Source organism: Gracilinanus agilis, chromosome 1 (assembly GCF_016433145.1).
Source record: "Gracilinanus agilis isolate LMUSP501 chromosome 1, AgileGrace, whole genome shotgun sequence".
Taxonomy (NCBI): domain Eukaryota; kingdom Metazoa; phylum Chordata; class Mammalia; order Didelphimorphia; family Didelphidae; genus Gracilinanus; species Gracilinanus agilis.
The window spans coordinates 248,302,460-248,325,235 of NC_058130.1; the positions used below are offsets into that span (position 1 = coordinate 248,302,460).

The 22,776-nt window shown below is 34.8% G+C and overlaps 1 protein-coding gene across 1 annotated transcript in view; it reads left to right on the forward strand.

Moving 5' to 3' along the window:
- Nucleotides 1-22,776, forward strand: part of SLC24A2 (solute carrier family 24 member 2) — a 328,495-nt gene that overhangs the window by 291,298 nt on the left and 14,421 nt on the right. Inside the window, exons 9-10 of the mRNA XM_044660717.1 lie at nt 151-291; nt 18,254-18,343. Coding sequence (XP_044516652.1) covers nt 151-291; nt 18,254-18,343 — 231 coding nt within the window. The remainder of the gene's footprint in view (nt 1-150; nt 292-18,253; nt 18,344-22,776) is intronic.

The window sequence follows — 22,776 nt, forward strand, 5'->3', positions numbered from 1 at the left end:
TATAAAAAAGGTTCATACTTATAAAATAAATAGGTGAATACAATAATGAAGGATTTCCATAAGGTTCTTAATTATGATCTGAGCTTTCCCAATCATGCTTTATTTTCCTTGTTTTGCATACCCAATACTCTTCATCTTTTCTGAACACAGACTTCAGATACAGGTGAAGATGAAGATGACCAGCCACTCAGCTTGTCCTGGCCTACCAGTATCCGCAAACAGATCACCTTCCTGATCGTTCTTCCCATTGTGTTTCCATTATGGATAACCCTTCCTGATGTCCGAAAACCTGTAAGTAGAAACTTCTTAAATATGGAATGTATTTGCAAAGCAAGTCAAGATAGTTAGATGCTAACCTTATGCCAAAACACCTGACTAGTTTCCTGTCCACATATATGTTTGTATATTGTTCAGTCATTTTTCAGTAGTGTCCAACTCTTCATGATCCTATTTGGGGTTTTCTTGGCAAAGGAAACTCAAGGGGATTGTCATTTCCTTATCTAGCTCGTTGCATAGATGAGAAAACTGAGGCAAACAGGGTTAAATGGCTTGTCAAGGGCCTAAGGCTCACAAGGGTCTAAGGCCAGATTTAAACTTCTTTAAGTCTCCCTGATTCCAAGTCCAGTGCTCTATCTACTATGCCTCCTAGCTGCCCATGCACAAAAATATATTTAAATTTGCCTTTTTGCTGAGCATCATTAACTCAATAGCTATTTTTTTCATTTCCAAGCAAGAAAACAGGGGCCAACTTTTGAATTCTACATAATTTATTTACAGTGAAGCAGAGAAAAGCGTAAAACACTGCTTAAATTATATGGGAGAATCACCCTATGTCAATATCACTAAATTCTGCTGTTGGCTGGATCCCTCCCCTAATTTGTTGGGTAAAAATGCTACAAAATGCAAAGAGAAACTGCACTACATTCAGAAAATACCTACAAGAATATATTAAACTGATATCCTATATAACTATTTATATTCTACCCTGAAAACCTTGGCATTAAGAGAAATAATAAATTCTGGGAACTAAATTACATTAACCTAATAAAACATAATTAATCCAAAAGAAGGATATATCCTGCATATGTACATATATCATCCTACCTTTAAAATTATATAGATTATATAATATATAACTATGTGTAATTATATAATATACAATATCATATAATATATAGATTATATGGTAAAATATATGCATTTCTATTCAAGATATAACTTAAAATTACACTAAGACTTTTGGTACACACACACTATATATATATATATATAATGTATGTATATATACAGAAACACAAATACATACACACAAATGTGTGTACATACATGTATATTTTCATATATGTTTATATATGTGGTAACTGAGTAACACAGTAGACAGAATGTTGGACTTGAAGTAGAGAAAACAGTTCAAATCCTGCCTCAGATATTAACTAGCTATGTGACCCAGGGCAAAGTCATGTAATCTCTCTCAGCCTCAGTTTCCTCATTTATAAACTGGGAATAAATTTAGTTATTACAAGGTAGGGTTGTTGTGAGTATCAAACAATATAAAATAGATAACGTACTTTGTAAACCTTAAAGTTCTATAGAATGCTAACTATTGTTGTTGTTATTATAATTATATACAAATGGAAATAGAAAGGAAATAATGGATTGAGTTTCAAAGAAGAATGTATAGTCTGGTTCCTTGTCAGATTCTGGAAGTGAAGGAGAGAAAGACGTCAGTGAATCTGATGACTGAATAAATTATTTTTGTCATTCAGCTGTTTTCAATCATGTCCAACTCTTCATGACCCTATTTGGGGTTTTCCTGTCAAAGCTCATTTGACAGATGAGAAAACTAAGGCAGACAAGTTAAATGACTTGCCCTAAGTCGCACAGATAGTAAGTATCTGAGGCCAGATTTGAACTCAGGAAGAAAAGTCTCCTTGACTCCAGGCTTAGCATTCTATCCACTGCATGACCTAGCTAGCTAGCCCTGAATAAATGATACTGGCAATAACGAATTAGGAAGAGGAACTTATGTTTGGGGAAGATGACTCATTTATTTTGGAATACATTGAATTTAAGATGCCATCAAGACAAGAGCACTGAGTTTGATATCGTATGATATAGGTTCAAGTACTAGCTCTGCCATTTATTTACCACGTAACCTTGAACAAATCACTTTTCCTCTTTCAGTGTCAGATTCATCTGCAAAATAAGAAAATTAGACTAGATGGCCCTGTCCATCTCTAACATTTTGAGATGCTGTGAAATGTAGGGCTAAAGAGAGATGTCAATTCGGGAAAGAAAAATCTGTGTTCCCATAAAATTTGCAAATGAAATGGGCTTATTACAATGCCAGATATAAAAGAAAATGTCAGTAATTGTCTCATACTGGCTCATTGAATTTTTCTATTAGTCAGGTCCCTCATCTGATATGAGGAGATAGTCAAGGAGAATGGAGAAAACCTGAGCTGTATAAGGTACTACATGATATGTAGAGATATAAAATATATACGTATGTATGTGTATATATACATATATGTTTAAAACTATACATTTTGAAATCTTCCTTTAAGTTTGGTTTAAATAAAATGTTAAAGTTATAATCATGAACACAGCCTCAGTCCTCAGTGACCTTGCTTATCCTTCTTCAAGGAATCCCTTAACAATTCTATTTCATCATAAAAAGATATAAGGTGAAGGGGGTGGTGCAGCTGGGTGGCTCATTGGATTGAGAATCAGGCCTGGAGACAGGAGATCCTGGGTTCAAATCTGACCTCAGAAACTTCCTACCTGTGTGATCCTGGGCAAGTCACTTAACCCCCATTGCCTAGCCCTTAGTACTCTTCTGCCTTGGAACCAATACATAGTATTGATTCTAAGACAGTAGGTAAAGGTTAAAAAAAAAAAGAATCAAGCTACTAATTAATTGTAAGTCAGAACCAGAATTTAAAGCAGTGTTCTCTTTTTTTCCTTTTCTTTCCTTTTCTCCCTTCCTTTCTTTCTCCCTTCCTTTCTTTTTCTAATCAGTTTAGCCCACTACAGGTCAGAATTCCAAAGTTCAAGTGATCATCTGGCCTAAATCTCCTTGGTTGCAGGAAGTATAGTGATTTTTCCACTAAGCCATGGAGATTTTTTAAATGTTCATTTCTGAGAGATCTTCTCTTGTAGTTGTTCAGAACACATCCTCAGTAGATTTCTTACCACCTCTTTGTACCAAATAGAGGCATGGCAGGAAAATACAAACAAGGTAGTTTCAAGGACCCCAGGTGGTCTGGCCTTTGGAACATAGAAGGGGAAAAAAAGGGTGAGGGATCAATGATGACCCTTCACAGAGGTCACCTTCAGACTTGACATCCCCACCTTCATTGAATTTTCTGTCATTCGTACTATTCAGTATGCGATGCCTTAGTCTCAATCATCTTTACACCAGAGCCACTCAGAGACAAAGGTAATATATTTTATAAGGGGGAGGTAGCATTTCTCATTCAAATTTTCCATTTCTGATGTCATAGGCATGGAGAGGCTAATGTGAGAGACTCAAACTTATAAAAATGGAGAATAAAAACATGGAATATAGAAGAAAAAATCAAGTTTGGAGAGTTAAAAGAAAGGAAGAATACACAACAGATAGAGCATAGAGTGGGGCATGAAAAGTTAACAAACATTTATTAAACACCTAAATGCTCCAGGCACTATTCTAAATGTTAGGGATAAATTTTTTAAAGACAGTCCCTGCCCTCCAAGAACTCCCATCTTAATAGAAGAGATAACATATGAATAACTATGTTCAAAAAATCTATACACAGAATGATTGGAAATAACCAACCCAAAGGCCTAGAAGCTTCTAGTCTGAGAGGACTGTCACAAACACAGAAGAAAAATTATTTAATGATTCAAAACTCTGGGTGTGATAGTTGTGTCTATGAATGCCATCAAAGCAGTCAAATTCTATTTTCATATTACTATCTCAAGGCAATGAAACACCTGGCATTTCCTATTAATAGGATTTTACTTTTTCTCACCTTCTGGTAATATGAACTGAAAAGGGAAACCTCTTGGTGAAAGTTAATGTCTCCTAAATCATCAGTTGCTTTAAAAATGAGCAGGAATAATCTAAGCATGTGGGGGGAAAAAAGCCAATGACCATAACTTTTAAAGGGATAGAATATGGAGGAAGGAAGATTAAAATATAAGAATGGATTGATTAGTTGGTTTATTGGTTGGCTGGCTTGTTATCCTTTGTATTTAAGAAGGACCAAAATGGCATCACTGGTGATGTCTTTTGACTCGTGCATAAATTGGATTTAAGTGGGGCAGAGTTGCACAAAGTCCTCAGCTTCACTCTTTCTTCCAGTCATCAAAGTCCCATGGCAAGGCACGACCACTGGTGGTGGCTTGGGTTGCAATGGATGACCCTGATTTCTTTGATGTTTAGCCAAGCTCTAAGCACTCCATAGCATCTGTTTCCGCCACCTTCATGGCCATTAGAACAAATTATATGAAAATAGATAGTTAACTAGCAGCCCTCATGAATGACCAAACAAATGACCAAACAACCAGGAAACAATCAGCTGTCACATGAGATTCTCTTCTGTAGTTGCCAAATGCACATTAATTACTGCTCACATAGAAATCCAACACAATTGCAACTTTAATTGGTAGTATACAAGGTAAGGACTTTTCTGCCCCATTCACTTAGAAAGCCATGGACATTGTATGTACACATACAAGTATGCATGTATGCACAAAAGCATACCCAATTTAAATGTCTTCCAAACCTCAATATGTCAGGATGCCCTGGGTTCAAATCTGGCCTCAGACACTTCCTAACTGTGAGACCCTGAGCAGGTCACTTAACCCTAATTGCCTTGCCCTTACCACTCTTATGCCTTGGAACCAATACTTAGTAAGGCTTTTTTTTTAAGTACATAAATAATTAGAATACAAGGCAATATGTGATAGCAAGATGGCAGTAAAAAGATTTTCGCAATGAGTTAAGACCTGAATTCCAATGCTTATCCTACACCTCATTGGCTATTGGACCTTCAGAATGTCACTGCTTTCCTTCTAAACCTGTTTCTCCTCTGCCAATTGAAGGTGTAGAACTAAATAATCTCTAAAGACCTTTCTAGTGTGAGCATTTTCGTAATATAAGCATACTATAAATAGCACAACTACCATAAGAGGTTTTCAAGAGTCACAAACATTTATTAAGCACCTACTATGTGTATATGTGTAATAACTCTATAGAACAGATCTACACTTCTGTTTCTGATAAATGACAGATAAGTCTAAAGATGATTAGGACAGTAGATGAGCATTTATTAAGTATTATGCCAGACACACTGGGTTGGTTCAGTGTGAGACTTTCTCTTGAGAAAGTCTCTTCCCCTCCCTCACTTCAGGAGCTGGAGAAAAATACAAAGGTCTGATAAAAAGTGACAGATCCTAACTGGAAACAATGATAGCCCCTTAAAAGGGTTTTGATTTAAGTTCAAGTTTCATATATGACTTTTTCTGAAAAACTTTTTATTGCTAATTATTTTATTAAATATTTCCCAATTACATGTAAAAAATTAACATTCATTTTTTAATTTTTTGAGATCCAAATTCTCTTCCTCCCTCAACTCCTTCCCCCTCCTTGAGAAGACAAGCAATTAGATGTCAATTATACATGTGAAGTCATATAAACATATTTCTGTATTATTATGTTACAAAAGAAAACATAGACCAAAAAGAGGGGGAAATAAGAAAAATTAAGAAAGTAAAAAAAGCATATTTCCATCTGCATTTATTAATTCTCTCACTGGAGGTGGATAGCTTTTTTTGTCATGTGTCTTTTAGAATTTCCTTAGATCAGTAATGGGCAAACTGTGGCCTGCGGGCCAGAAACAGCCCCCTAAAATGTTCTATCCAGCCTGGGACATTATTTAATCTGAAGAATACAATGAGTAGGATACAATAAAATGAAACTTCGAAAGAGTTGCCTTAGAAACAGACTGACAGATGAGCATTTCCTTTCCTTTGGCCCCCTCTTTAAAAAGTTTGCCCATCACTGCCTTAGATCATTGTCTTGATCAGAGTAGCCAAGTCTTTCACAGTTGATTAGCTTGTTGATCATTGCTATTACTGTATACAATGTTCTCCTAGTTCTGCTCACTTCACATTGCATCAGTTCATATAAGATTTATTGAGGTTTTCCTGAAACCATCCTGCTCATAATTTCTTATAGCACAATAGTATTCCATCACAATCATATACCACAACTTGTTCAGCCATTCCCCAATTAATATGCATCTCCTTGATTTCTATTCTTTGCCACCACAAAAATTTGCTGCTGTAAATATTTTTCTAAAGATAGGTCCTTTCCCCTTTTCTTTGATCAATTTGGAAGAAAAACATTTTTTAAAAAGGTAAAAATATTATTAAAAAATTATAAAGTAGTAAAATTCTCTGAGCCCCCAGAAAAATTGTTGGTGTCCCATATAGGAGGTTAAAAGAAGGGGCTTATTTCCCAACCAAATGAATTTTGTGTACATTTTTTGATAGGTTCTCCACCTTCTTATCATACTCTCTTTTGCAGAGGTTCTTGACCTTTTTTGTAACATGCACCCCTTTGGCAATCTGGTGAAACCTTTCAATCCCCTCCCAGCATACTATTTTTAAAAACCTAAAAGAAGAATAAGATTTAAAATAAAATCAATTATTAAGACATATTTTCCCATCCAAGTTCACAGACTGAAATCTATGAAACTCTTCAGGAATCCTTAGATGCCAGGTTAAGAACCCCTTCTCTGTAGAAAAAAAATACAATTTCAGGGTACAACTGAAATGACCTTACCTTTATTTGGTAAATCATTTTTTAAAACATAGATAACTAGTAAGCAAAATTTTAAATAGCAAAGAAATATTTAATTACTGGACTATGCTGCCTGTTGCAGGCAATAAGAAAACAGAATGGGAAAAAAAAGAGAATAGGACAGTTAATTTTTGTTCCAGGGTTTTTCCTGCTGGATCCCCAAGCTGCAAGTTAGGTAAGGTAAAAGTCCAGAGTCTCAATATAGTTGCATTGGAAAAGGAAATGGCAATCCATTCCAGTATCTTTCCCAAAAAAAACCCAAAATGGGATCACAAAGAGTCAGACACAATTGAAAAAGCAACTGAACTGAACCATATTATCTACTGGGGGAAAATAAAAGCATAGACAATTTTTAAAAATAAGGAACAATTCTTCTGTACTAGCAGCAATGCAATGACCCAGGACAATTCTGAGGAACTTATGGTAAAGAACGCTACCCACATTCAGAGGAAGAATTGCAGGAGAGGAAACACAGAAGAAAAACAACTGCTTGAAAGCATGGGTTGGGGTGGACATGATTGGGGATGTAGACTCGAAACTACCACACCAATGCAACTATCAATAATATGGAAATAGGTCTTGATCAATGACACATGTTAAAACCAGTGGAAATACACATCGACTATGGCGGGGAGGGAGTCGGGGGGTGAAGGGGAAAGTAAGAGCATTAATCATGTAACCATGATAACCTTTCTAAAAAATAAAAATTATTAAATGGAAAAAAATAAGGAACAATTCAAAGCAGTGTGAGCTAAATAACAAAGGAATGATACAGATTATGGGTACTACAGAAGATAATAATTCTCTTTTGGATTATAATTAGAAAGCAATATTCTTATTAGGTTTGCCCTAATAAATCACCAAATGCTCTCAGAAGACATATATAAAGGAGGGAGGGAGAGAGAATTGCTAATTGATAGGTTGTAAGGTACCTTTTTTGATGCAACACATTTCCAATAGCTTTTAAATTACCCACAGAGATGAGCATCCAAAGCTTTGACAACAATTACAAAGAAACTCTGATTGTTGATGCAGGGATCCAGTTTTAGAATAAATAGTACTCCCACTGGGATTTTTTTCTGCTTCATCTATATGCAAATTATATGATAGTATTTGTTAGAACATGCATTCTCAGATAATTAGTACGGCCTTCACTTTTACAGTTTTTTTAATTAATGTTTTTGTTTTTAAACTAAAAGATAATTAAAATGTTATGCAGAGGGAAGAATTTATCATTCATTAAAACTATAAATGATAAATCAAGTAACAACACTGAAATAAGAACCTCCTCAGTGTCTAACTTCCTCCTTATATCAAGTTGACAGAAAGATATTCATTTAACAAAATGCTGAAACATGGAATTTTATAGCTGGGGGTAATCTTAAAGATCACTGTATCAAGTACACAGTAGGTTCTTCATAGTTGGTTTGGTAATCATCTAAGCCAAACCTCTTATTTTACAGATTAAGAAGCTGGGGCCCACAGAATTTAAGTGATTTACCAAAAATTACAAAATAAGTTAGTGGCAAAACAAAAAGTAGATTTCAGGTTTCTGGATGCCTAGTCCAGTAACATTTTCAGTGTGATGGAGTCAATCTAATAAATAAATACATATCACATGTATTATGTAATACATATAATGATAATAATGTATAAAAATAAATAATAAAGATACATCCTCTGAACCCAGAGAATATACAAATTCTTCATCCCTCACCCACCATTTCCCTCTGTGGCAGCCTCTGGTCAAATTCTGGCAATCAGATAGTGTCCAACAACTTTTTCAGACAAAATCTACACCCTCCTGATGTTCTTTCAAAAGGTACAAGAGGAATTCATCACGGTTAACTGTTCTCAAGGAGTTTACAAACTGATAAAGAAGAGTATGCAGACAAATCATCACAATAGACAAGGGTGCATAAATGCAAAGGAGAAAGCCAAGCAAAGTGCTGAGAGAAATTTGAGTGGGGAGAAATCACTCCCCTCTAGGGAAGGTCAGGAAGGGCTCCAAGGAAGAAATGAGATTTGAGTCTCTGTCATTAATCATTCAGTAATCATTTAGAATGAGATTCCACAGTGCTGGAGATGAGCAAGCATCCTGCTTTTCAAATATGGAAAGATATTAAACTTGACAAACTATGGGCCAATGAGTTTGACCTCAAGTCCTGGCAGATTTGTAGAATGTAATATTTAAGGGAGGGATTTTATCATCATCATCATATTAGTAGCTAATATTAATAATATAGCACTTTAAGATTTGCAAAGCCCTTTAATAACTTCATAACAACCCTCAGAGGGAGATACTATCATTATCCTCATCTTATAGAGGAGGAAAATGAGGCAGATAGAGGTTAAATGACTTGCCCAGAGTCATAGACCTAGTAAATGTCTGAGATTGGATTTGAACTCAGGTTTTCCTGGCTCCAGAACCAGCATCATATAGTTACCCTCAAACATTTTGAAAGGAAAGCAATTCATCAACAACAAGTGATTCTAAATTAATGTCATTTCCCCCCCCCCTTTTTTTTTGACAAGGATGCTATATTGCCTGATCAGTAGTATGTTGTAAACATTTGTTGTTCTAAAGTCATTTTCAGTTGTGTTAAACTCTTGGAGTTTTCTTGGCAAAGATACTGGAGTGGCTTGCCATTTCTTTTTCCAGTATATTTTATAGATGAGGAAACTGAGGTAAACAAGGGTAAAGTGGTTTTTCCAGGGTCACACAGCTAATAAGTTTGTGAGACCAGATTTGAACTCGAAGATGAGTCTTCCAGACTCCAGGTCTGACACTTCATGTGATGGGCTACCTAGCTGCTTCTTGTAAACACAGGATTAAGGAAAGCAATTGACATAAATTAGCATGATGTCCTAATGGACAAAATAAAGCAAAACAACAATACAGATTGTCTCTGAGGGGCATTCAAAACTCTTCTGGCCCCAGTTTACCTTTACAAACTTACTGTAAGGGTTAAATTAGGAGTTTTGACAAAATAAGAGAGCAGCTTTTAATAATTTAACAATTTAGTTTAATTAAAACAGAGATAATAAAAGAATATAGTAAAATGAATATAGTAAGGAGAGAAATATAGGAAAGAAGTAGAGAAAGAAAATTTCCTAATGTCTATACTAATTATCCTATAACTACCTATAATTACTACCTAAACTACCTATATCTACCTATAATTCCAACCCAATCAGTGTTTTATCCAACCCCAATTAGGTCTGTCAACAAAGACCAGCCACCTTCCAAAAAGTTCAAGAAAGAAAAAAAACACCTAACAGCCAAAACCAAAAGTTTTACTCAAAAAGTCAAAAAGCCAGAAAGCCCTCTCAGTAAGCTCAGGCCTACCTTTATATTACAACAACTAAACACCAACCACCAACCCAGCACATTCCCAGCAGCCAACTTCCCCACAACTGCCAACACCTAACTGTCAGCAACTGACAGACTGACCAATTGATGCTCCCCACTTTTATATCCTTTTCCACTTTTATATCCTTCTCACTTCCTGTCTCTATGGTTCCTCCTTCCTGTCTCTATGGTTTCTCCTTATTGTCACTGTGAACTGGTTAATCCATATACATATCTATGGTAAAAGAACCTCCAGGTCCCCTGTTAAATTAAAAAAGGAATAAAGTATTCCTCTCCTGTACATTCTACAGTCCAGCCATTATCATATGAAAATTCTATTGTCCTTTTCTAAGACTTTTTCATTAATTGTTCTCTATTCCTAGAATGCATTCCTTTCTCACCTACTTCTCTTGGAATCCTTAATTTCAAAAATCAAAATTTTAATTTTTTAAATAAATATATTTTTAAAAAATAAAAAAAAATTCTTAGTTGACTTCAAAAATTAGCTCAAGTGGCACTTTTTTCATGAAGCCTTTCTCACCCCAGCCCACCTCTGACTATTAGCATCTTCCCCTTCAAAAATTGAATTGTATCTATTTGTTATATCAGTATATGCATATCGTTTACCTCAGTAAAAGACAGATTCCCTGAGAATGGAGACTGACTCACTTTTGTCTTTGAATCCCTACCTTTTAACATAGTACCTGGCACATAGTGAATATTGATACAATATTTTTAAATTAAAGACTCGTGAGAGGATTAGAGGTATTTATCCAGGAATAAAGGAACATGTCCTGATAATAATTCACTGTGCCATGCCAAAGATGTAACTTTAGGAAAACAATGATTATCAGTAATCATGTAAACAACAATAACAAAAGTCACATGATTATTTCAATATATACAGGAAAAAAACTGTCAGAAAATTTAACACATATTCAGAATCCTAATCAGCAGACATATTGAAGAATCTTCTTTAATATGATCAAAAGCATACCTAAGAGAGCAGCTAGGTGGCTCAATGGATTGTGAGCCAGGCCTAAAGATGGAAGGTTCTGAGTTCAAATCTAGCCTCAGGCACTTCCTCACTATGTGACCCTGGACAAGTCACTTAATCCCTATTGCCTAGCCCTTAGTGCTCTTCTGCCTTGGAAGCAATACACAGTATTGATTTTAAGAGAGAAGATAAGGATTTAAGAAATATATATATAATATTTTATATAAAAGCAAGTGCTAACATTGTTTGCAATAGGAAAACTTTAGGAGCTTTTCAAAGTAAAGCAATGTCAAGTAAATATGCCTTCTTTGCCCACTTTTATTTTAATTTTTAGAAATGTTAGCTAGGGTAATAAAATAAAAGAACAAAATTAAAGGTATAAACATTGCCAAAGAGGAAATAAAACTATTTCTATTTGATGATTTGATTAAAAATTTCTAGAGAATCGAGTAAGAAACTAATTGAAATGATTAATTGATAGAGCAAGATTCAAGATACAAAATAAATCTACAAAAATCATCAGCATTTCTATGCAGTTCTAACAGAATCCAGGAAGCAACTATAATAAGAGAAAATGCACTCAAAGTAACTGTATAATGCCTGAAATATCTCTAAGTTAAGTCATTAAGACACACAAGATTTAAATAAACATAACAACAATACACTTATGACAAATAAAAGGCCACACATAATTGGAAAAGATATTCATTGTTCATGCCTGGACTATTCTATTATAATTCAAGGGCAATACTATCTAAATCAACTTATACATATAGTGCTAAATATATTAAATTACAAAAAGAATCTTTTCTAGATCTAGACAAAATAACGAATTCATTTTGAAGAACAAAAATTCTTGACAGAATCTCAAGGAAAATCATGAGAAAAACTACAAGTGAATAGTCTTTAGCATTTCCAGACTTCAAAGTATTTTGTAAATATCCATCAAAACTAGTTCAATAAACAAAAAGATAGTTTTATTGAACATACCCAATAAGCAAAAAACAGGAACAACTGTAAATAATAGTAATGTTCAATTAAAAAAAGTAAAGTGAATTACTAGAACTAAAACTGCTGAGAAAATTGAAAAGCCAGTTCGGAAGAAAAATGTGTTTAGACCAACATCTTAAACATGTGTTTAAACCATTACCTTATAAAAAATAAACTATTTAATCAAAAGAATCACATTTTTAATTAGATGATATTAAGTCCCTTTTACAATTATTGCTAGAGGAAGAATTCCTAACTAAACAAAGATATAATTTTGCCCACATAAAATTAAAAAGATTTTTTGTGAATTAATTTTTAATCAATTTAATTTATTAATTAAATTAAAATTATAATTACTTACATATGATTAATTGTATTTGCATATAAATAATGATTAACTAATAATTTAATACTTAATTCAACAAAGGTAGACATAAGGAGAAAATATAATATGGGGGAAAGTGTTCAATATATCATAGATAAAAGTCTGATATCAGATACCAAGAATTGACACAAATATTAAATGCCAAGAGTCATTCTCCAATACAGTAGGGTCAGACTCAAATAGAAATAGGAGTCACAAAACCATGAGTCTCTATTTTATTGTATCTTATTTATTTTGTTAAATATTTCTCAATTACATTTTAATCTTTACCACAATGGGGGCATATTTCTACCTGCATATGACTGCAGGTGGTGTGTTTGACACCTGTGTTCCAAAAGATAAAGAATATAAACAGGAGTTTTCAACAGATTTGCAATAGACGGTACTGACTCCAAGATAAAGTAAGGGTTTTAATAAATAAATAAATTAAGTAATTCAAACAATGTAAATGAAAAGATCAGTAACAATAAATCAAATCCTGTTATTGCATCATTTTCATTTGTATCAGACTCTTTGTGACCCCATTCCAGGTTTCCTTGGCAAAAGGTACTGGAGTGGTTTGCCATTTCCTTTTCCATTTGATTTTACAGCTGAGGGAACTGAAGCAAACAGGGTTTGGTGACTTGCCCAGGGTGCCACAGCTAGTGGGTATCCAAGGCTGAGTTTGAACTCAAGATTAGTCTTCCTAACTCCAAGACCAGCATCCTAGCTATTGTACCATTTGGCTGCCCTAAGTGTTAAGTAGCTAAAAAAAAAAAAAGAAAGAAAATTCATATCTTACACCCTCACACACAAAAAAGAAAGAGGGCTACAAGAACTGAATTTGTATATATTATCAAATGTAGTCACTGAAGTAGATCTTTTTTAAAATCATTTTTCTTTATCATAAGGGAGGATTGATTTTTTTTTGTGGCTTGCTTTTTTAAATTTTTTTTCCTATGGTTACATGATTCTTGTTGTCTCCCACCCTCTTCCCTGCCCCCAGAGAAGATTGATTCTGGTAGAGGTTGAGTTGAAATGACTATGACCAAAGACAAAAGATTTCAATAAATGGATTGTAAGTCCGAAAAAATTACATTTATATATTAATTATAAGAATTATAAGAATCAGAATAATTGATAGTAACAAAAATATCATTTATAAGAATCACAATTATATATCAAATAGTCTGGGTATTAATCTACCAAATATTTAAGATCTACATAGAGGTAATTCTTTTTTGTTTAATTTTAGAAGTAATAAACAAAGTATTAGATCATTATAGAGATATCCAATGCTAATGGCTGGCAGCTAGACAGCACAGAGGATAGAGTCCCTGGGCTATGGTGAGGAAAATCTGATTTCAAATCTAGCCTCAGTCACTAGCTGTGGAACCCTGGGCAAATCATTTAATCCTGTTTGCCTCAGTTTCCTCAGCTGTAAAATCAACTGGAAAAGGAAATGGCGAATCAATCCAGTATCCTGGCCAAGAAAACTTCAAATGGGGTCATGAAGAATCTGACACAAATGAAAACAACTGAACAATAACAACCATTCTAATGGCTGGGTTGATCCTACATAGTAAAAATAGTAGCTGTGTCACTTAACCTGTTTTACCTTAATACTGAGGGGAAAAAAAAGGCAAATCACTTCTTTGCCAAGAAAACTTCATGGACCTTTGTTGGTGTGCTATGGTCCACAGGACCATAGAGAGTGGGACACACCTGAACAACAATGTCCCTCCAAGATCTAAATCTTTGACCTTATGAGATAGCTTTGTAGTCTAGTTTTAAAGATCAATAAAAAAATCAAATCATACTATTTTTTTATTTATTTTTGTGGGAAGGGTATTTGGCCTGTTTTCTTTTACAATATGACTAATATGGAAATATGTTTGCATGATTGCACATGCATAACCTATATCAAATTGCCTGTCATATATCTGGGAGAGGGAAGATTTTGACTCAAAAAAATTTTTTGATGTTAAAAATTGTTTTTGCACATAATTGGGGGAAAATATAATACCATTTCTTTTTTGAAAATCAATCAAAATACCAAGAACCACTTCACAAAATTAGATAAAATGATATCCAAATGTATATGGAAAAACAAAGGGACAAGAAAAGCAAAGGAAATTTCCATGAGCTCAGGAGGAAAATTGCATCAATAGCTCACATGATCTACTACAACAAATTCCACATGGATCAATGTTCTAAAGTGAGAGGCAGCTTGGGTTAGCAGAAAGTCAGTAGACCCAATTTTGTGAATTGGGTAAATCAATTTCTCTCTCTGGGCCTGCTTTACCAACAAATGATGATAAAAGCAGCTACAACTAAAGAAATGGTTGTTGTGAAACTTAATAGATCCCTGTAGCTGATGCTCAAAGAAAACTCAAAATCAGTAAAGAAGAATATGTCAGCTTCTTTTCTTTTTAGTAAGTCTCTTTAAGGAAAAAAAATCCTAAATTTTCTACATGACTGCCCAAGGTCAACTCTTCCAACTGTTGAGAGGATTTTCATCCAAAGGTTTATTTCTCTGGGCAAAATAAAAAAATAAGGTTCTTCCTGAAATTACACTATTTTATACTCCCCTTAGTGATAATATGTGAAAACTACTCTGTCAAAATTTCACATCCTTCAAAATATCATAAATTGGCCCCAATTTCTTTCCAACAAAGGCCACCATAACATACAACTTTAACTTTCTTGGTCATGTCATTGTTGAGACATTTTCAGTCCTATCTGACTCTTTATGGCCCCATTTGGGGTTTTCATAGCAAAGATACCGGAATGGTTTGCCATTTCCTTCTCCAACTCATTTTACATATGAGGAAACTGAGGCAAAAAGGGTTAAAGGACTCGCCTAAAGTCACAAAGCTAGTAAGTATCTAAGCCAGATCTGAACTCATGAAGATGACCACCCAATGTGATAACAATAACATTTCTTATAATAAGGAATTAAAAAGACACTATTACCAGAATAAGGTACTTCTCCCTTTATGCCTACTCATTTGCCAGGGAAGCAATGATGGTTCAGAAAGAAAGCCTATAGGGCAGTTGTAATACCTCAAAACTTTAGGGATATCTGTTCCCCATATCTCTATTCCATAGATGGACAAAATTACAAAGACAGCTTCTTTGCCTTTTTAAAGGAAACTATCCCCTGTCTATAATACATTTTAAAAATGCTTTTCTAGCAATACCACATTTTAAATTGTACTATAAAGCAGTGGTCATCAAAACAATATGGTACTGGGGAGTAGCTGGATGGCTCAATGGATTGAGATCCAGGCCTAGAGATGGGAGGTCCTAGGTTCAAATCTGGCCTCAGACACTTCCTAGCTCTGTGACCCTGGGCAAGTCACTTGATCCCCATTGCCTAGCCCTTACCACTCTTCTGCCTTGGAGCCAATATTGGCTCCAAGACAGAAGGTAAGGGTTTAAAAACAAACAAACAATATGGTACTACCTAAGAGACACAAGAGTGGATCAATGAAATAACTAGGGGTAAATGACCTCAGCAAGCTAGTATTTGACAAACCCAAAGATACCAGCTTTTGAGACAAGAACTCACTGAAAAAAACTGCTGGGAAAATTGGAAAACAGTATAGGGAAAATTAGGTTTAGATCAACATCTTACACCCTATACCAAGATAAATTCAAAATGGGTAAATTACTTAAATATAAAAAGTGAAATCATAAATAAATTAGGTGAACATAGAATAGTACACCTGCCAGATCTGTGGGAAAGGAAGGAATTTAAGACCAAGCAAGAGATAGAGAACATTACAAAATATAAAATGAATGACAATGATTATATCAAGTTAAAAAGGGTTTGTACCCAAAAAAATGCAACCAAAATTAGAAGGAAAATAACAAACTTGGAAAATATTTTTATAACAAAACTCTCTGACAAAGGTTAAATTTCCAAAATATATAAGGAACTAAGTCAAATTTACAAAAAATCAAGCCATTCCCCAATCAACAAATGGTCAAGGGATAGGAATAGGCAGAAATCAAAACTATCAATAAGCACATGAAAAAGTGTTCTAAATCTCTTCTGATTAGAGAAAAGCAAATCAAAACAACTCTGAGGTACCACCTCATACCTAGCAAACTGGCCAATATGGAAGTAAAGGAAAGTAATAAATGTTGGAGGGGATGTGGCAAAATTGGGACACTAATGCACTGCTGGTGGAGCTGTGAATTGGTGCAACCATTCCAGAGGGTAATTTGGAAATACATGCAAAGGGCTTTAAAAGAATGCCTATCCTTTGACCCAGCTATACCACTGCTGGGTTTGTACCCCAAAGATATAATAAGGAAAAAATACTTGTACAAAAATATTTATAGCTGCACTATTTGTGGTGGCAAAAATTGGAAAATGAGCGGGTATCCATTGATTAGGGAATGGCTGAACAAATTGTGGTATCTGATGGTGATGGAATACTATTGTGCTGAAAGGAATAATGAACTGGAGGAATTCCATGTAAACTGAAAAGACCTCCAAGATTAATAAATATTACCTGTCCTACATTAATCTACAATCACTCATGGCATGATTTGGCTTAATAGAGTCTCATAAAAAGCTTTTCAGGTTGGGGATACATTTTTTAAATGCTTTCTGTCTTAGTAACAACTCTAAGACAGAAGGGCAAGGGATAGGCAAACAGGTTTAAGGGACTTGCCCAGGGTCACATAACTAGAAAGTATCTGAGGTCTTATTTGAGCCCACGTCAGGAAAGGAAAGTAAAGGAAAGGAAAGGAAAGGAAAGGAAAGGAAAGGAAAGGAAAGGAAAAAAGCAAAGGCTTCTGCTTTAAGGATTCACAGGATTACTCTCACAGAAGTAGATATGACAACTCACTAGAGTATGTTCTTTCTACAATCAGTCCACTTTCTGTGGTGATATAAATTTTAATACCTCAATAAAAAAGAATGTGGTTTTGATATACAGTATGATATAGTAGAAAGATAGGGTAGTTGGAATTAGAAGACCAGTCCCAACTCTAGTCTTTACTAATTGTGTGAACCTGGACAGGTCTTTTAAACTCTATATCTCTATTTCCTCATCTACAAAATGGAGATAATAATACCTGCACTGCCTCCTACACAAGACTGATTTAAGGAAAGTGCTTTATAAGCTATACAATACAACCTAAATGTGGCATAATTATAATTAATAATCTGCACAATATTTTTTCTAATATACCTAAGCATAGATATGGCTGCCACTGACAATAAACATATCTTTTCCAGTTATTTAATATGTGGACCAATCTTTTTTGAAAGTGACATTTCCTAATGACCAACCATAATTCCAGAAATACCATGATGAAACATGGTACCTTCCTCCTAACAAGAGGCAAATGAACTCAGAGTACAGATTCAGACATAAATCTTTCAGACATAACCAATGCCATGTTTTACTAGGAATATTTATTGGAAGTATTTTGTTTTTCTATTTTACCCCCAATTGGGGGAAAAGGGGTTATAGAGAGTGGAAAGGAGAGAAACTAGATTTTTGTTCATTGAAAGAAACTTTAAGAATGTGACTTTTCCTACTTACTTCTTTTTTTCCCCCTCCTCTTCAGACATTTCCATGGGCTTCTTGGCCTACTTATTAATTCAAGCTATATCTCAACCTCAGAGTTTCAAATTGCTTGCTATTCACCTCTTTCATCTTTCTTCTCTTTCAGTCCTCAAAGAAGTTTTTTCCCATCACATTCTTTGGATCCATCGCCTGGATAGCCATTTTCTCTTACTTGATGGTCTGGTGGGCACATCAGGTAAGACTCCTTTTAATTACCTGCAGCTTCATCCATTTCCCCCTTCTGGTCTAGAATGCTGAGGTTGTTCTTCTTAAAGGTATGAGATGGCAGAAGCAACATATTCTCTCTTGTATATTGCGTATACTATCAAACTTTCAATTTAATGGAAATAATGTTTATTGCCTATATTCAGTATGTGACTTTTTTTAATATGTATTTTAACAACTGGATTTCAATGTAATTGGGTTCCTTTGTAATTCTATATATTTTATATTATACTTTTAAAAGTATTATGCTGAAAGGGGGCCTATAGACTTCACCCAAATGCTAAAGGATCCATGACATCAAAATAGATTAAGAACCTCTGAGGTCAAGGGCAATAAAAATAAAGATTTAATTTTTCCTGTCCAAGTTCACAGAAACCCTGAAATCTCTAATATTAGGTACATGTATTTTGTTAAAGAAGCTACATGTTATAGAATAGTCTGCTATATGTTTATCTGTGTCTGTCCTAAATGGAAAGAGGTCACTCTGCTGCACAATATTACAAGAAAATTTGTGCGAGATGATAATCATATTAATAGCTCCAGTTTATATAGCACTTGACTATTAATGAAGAAAATACTTTTTTTAACCAGAGACAGAAACTGTGAGCAAATCTGAGAAAAGGTTGGGGGCAGGCTGTAAAGGATTGGAATTGGTAGACCTATAAAGAGATGCATGTCCAAAGATGACTCAGACACAAATTAGTTCTTGACTTAATAAGGGGAAAAATAAAGCCATACCAAGAACAACATAGAATGTTAAAGCAGGAAGGGAATTTAAAGGACATCTAGTTCAGCATTCCCATTTAACAGATGAGGTAATTGAGTCCTGGAGAGGAAAAGTAAATCAATTAGTAACAGACCTAACATGCCACAATCCAACCAAAACTTCACTCTCTTCATGTACTATTCCTGTTTGTTACTGGGACCCTGTAAGATGTTTTGAGATAGAGCTTTAACCCTTCAAATGTATTCTTGGGGGAAAGTTGATTAGCACAGTGGATGGAGCACCAGGCCTGGAGTTGGGAGGACCTCAGTTCAAATATGACCTCAGATACATCCTAGCTATGTGACCCTGGGCAAGTCCCTTAAACCTGTTTGCCTATCCCTTGCCCTTCTGTCTTAGAGTTGTTACTAAGACAGAGAGTCTTAGTATCCCCAACCTGAAAACCTTTGTATAAGACTCTATTAAGCCAAATCATGCCATGAGTGATTGTAGATTAATGTAGGACAGGTTTTATTTATTTAGATTATAAGACATCTTACTGTGGATTTTCCCCCCAGTTCAATTTTTCTTTTAATAAGAAACCATTTGGCAAAATGTTTTAAAACCCAATTATAGGGGCAACTAGGTGGCTCAATAGATAGAGAATCAAGCCTGGAGTTGGGAGTTCTGGCCTCGAACTTTGCCTAGACCCTGAGCAAATCACTTAATCCCCATTGCCTAGCCCTTACCACTCTTTTGCCATGGAACCAATGCACAGTATTGATTCTAAGATGGGGAAAGTAAGGGTTTAAAATATATATCATTATTACAGGTTAAAGTATAATTTTTTTTAAAATATACTCTAATAAAGAACATGGAAACCCATAAAGCCCTTTTATCTCTAAATCTATCATTCTGTGTCGCCCCTCCTCCATGAAGTCTTCCCAAAAAATGTCAAACCTTTTATGATGTCTTTAGCATGTAACCTTCTACCACACAATTAGGACCTTATTGTCTCATTGTCTACACTATACAATTTATCCCCTTTTTGGATATACCATTGGCTCAGGGATCCCATTCATGTGGTGATTCCTTCAATTATGCAAGCTACAACCCATCCACACCTTATCATTATGTGCTTTTCTTGACCACGTCCTCTCATAAATCCTCCAAAGAAGAACTAGAAAACATGCCGTGATCTTCTTTTATATTTTCTTGCATTCCATGAATACAAATGTCACATTCAGATTATCTATTATCCCTCACTCTCATTATATGACCACCTAGAGTGCCAATATGAGTTTCTGGAAAAACAGTTTACTGGACTGCCCATTATTTTAGGCAATTAACATTTTTCATCCATTTTGTTTTGTGAGTACTATACTTTTGAATTACTAGAATCTTGTTTAAATCCAAGCCTCAGAGACTTCCTAACTGTATGACCCTGGGCAAGTCATTTAATTTCATTTGCCTCAGTTTCCTCATCTGTAAAATGAGCTGGAAAAGGAAAGGGCAAACTACTTCAGTATTTTTTGCCAAGAAAACCCCAAATGCAATCATGAAGAGTCAGTCATGATTAATCAATTCAACAACAATAATCTCATTGAGGAATCCCTGTAATACCCTTAAACTTTATGCAATAAATATAATGTCATCTATGGCAGGAGCATCTGATGAACCTAAAGATCTACAGAGAATTCCACTTCTACTTGTACTTTGGGTACATATCACCCATAATAATAGTGAATACCTTTGGCATGTATGTGTACATATACAAACACATGCATGCACACATACTCACATATATGTATGACTTGCCCGAGATATTTACTAAATGGATAGATAGTGTATTAAATTAGAAGGAAGGATAAAGATAAGACTCTTATAATTATAGCACTCTAAACTGACCTATTAAAAAAACCACTGACCTCTGATATCAAGAAATGGATAGAACTAAAGATAATGACTCTGATTATCACCATTTCTTATAAAAGTTTAAGTGATATATAAAGGAGTCACTATAACAAGAAAGCCAAAGAATCCAAAAAGTTCCTTGAGCAATAAAGGTATTTATATACACTTGATATACTTGACAAGCAGACAGTCATAGAAACCAAGGGCAATACTGATTTAGAGGACAACCTTATTGGCAAATATTATAAAGAAGGGTGATGAAATACTATGAACAGATAGTGATGCTTCCTTCACAAAACAATGGAAAGCAGTAGAAGGGGAAGAGTCTTTAGAAAACTTTGTGTGAGACTCTATTAAGCCAAATCATACCAAAAATGATTATAGATTAAAGTAGGACAACAAATAGAAGCAAAATTGAATTACAATCATTTACTCTCATTATCAGTAGCAGAGGAACTGCCCCATTTGGCCTCTCAGCCTTCGGTATTCAATGCGCTACATGAAGTTGTCTAAATGGCACTTAAGAAAATGAAATTGAGAAGAACTGGACCAAACACAAAAGAAATCCATGTCGAAGGTGATGCAATTTCAAAAGCTTTGAGAGATTAATTGTCAAGATATTTCATACTAGAAAAAAAGACCAGAGAATTTTCTTTTCTTTTCTTTTCTTTTGGTTCAGAGGTGAACTTTAAAATGCATATGCACTTCCTTCGCTTAACATTACCTCAAGAGCTCAAACAGAGCAAATGGGATTTAACAGAAACTCAAGAGCTAAAGAAAAATAAAACACTAGTAAAATGCACTGTAGAAAACCCACTGAGTATTAGCATGGTGTACCCAGGCCTTCAACAAGTAGATTTTTTTTAAAAAGCAATTTTTGATTATTACTAATAGACTTCTAACTACCAATTGCACTCTACTTCAGCTGTCTTATTTTCCTCTGTATTGGTAAATATCATTGTTCTTCCTAAAAAGTCCCATTTCTTATAACAACCATCATTTCCAGAATCCAGTGAAGACATTTCTTGCAAATACCTTTCAGAAATTTTTCATTTTGAGGGATGCATTTCAATTTGACCAATTCCAAATTGAATGGAAAGCTTGTCATATTTTGGGATGAATGAAAATTCAAAGAAAATGTAAGCATATTTTATTTTTTCTTATAATCAATCACAGAAACCAGTTAGATGTTTAGTAGTTTAATAGTAGCTACACTGCCCTGCCCCACCCACCCCCACCTCCTACTACTTGAAAACCAGGTATGCTATGATTCAGCCCACCCCACAGGATTCTATTGTATCTTTAAGGTAGTTGGAGGATGTCCACACTCTCTGCTATTGGTTCTAGTCCCTGCTGATGGTGTTCCCAATTTTAGTTACCAAACACTCCAATTCTATTTTACTACTTAACAGTCAGATTTAGTTTTATAAAGGAATATTTACTTCAAAGGTAAAGTAAGAGAAAATATAGAAACATTCCTACCCACCCACCCCCGGCCCAGTACATAGAAGCATAATTCCCTCCTACGCCTCCTTATACTTTGGGTAAGAGAAGAGGATTAGATTCACGGTTTAGCACAATCTCACCAAGTTCCAAGTCCAAAATCTTCCTTGGGTCCCAGCTCAAGGACACCCTGCATCTCAGGACTTCCCCATCCTACCTGGTCTCCTGGCTCTAAGTTTGTCATAACTCAAATTTGTATCTCTTGAGGGTTCACCATCTGTCCTAGAAACATAAAGAACAAATGAAACAAAATAAAACAAAATCCTAAGCCTATTTTCTGGAGT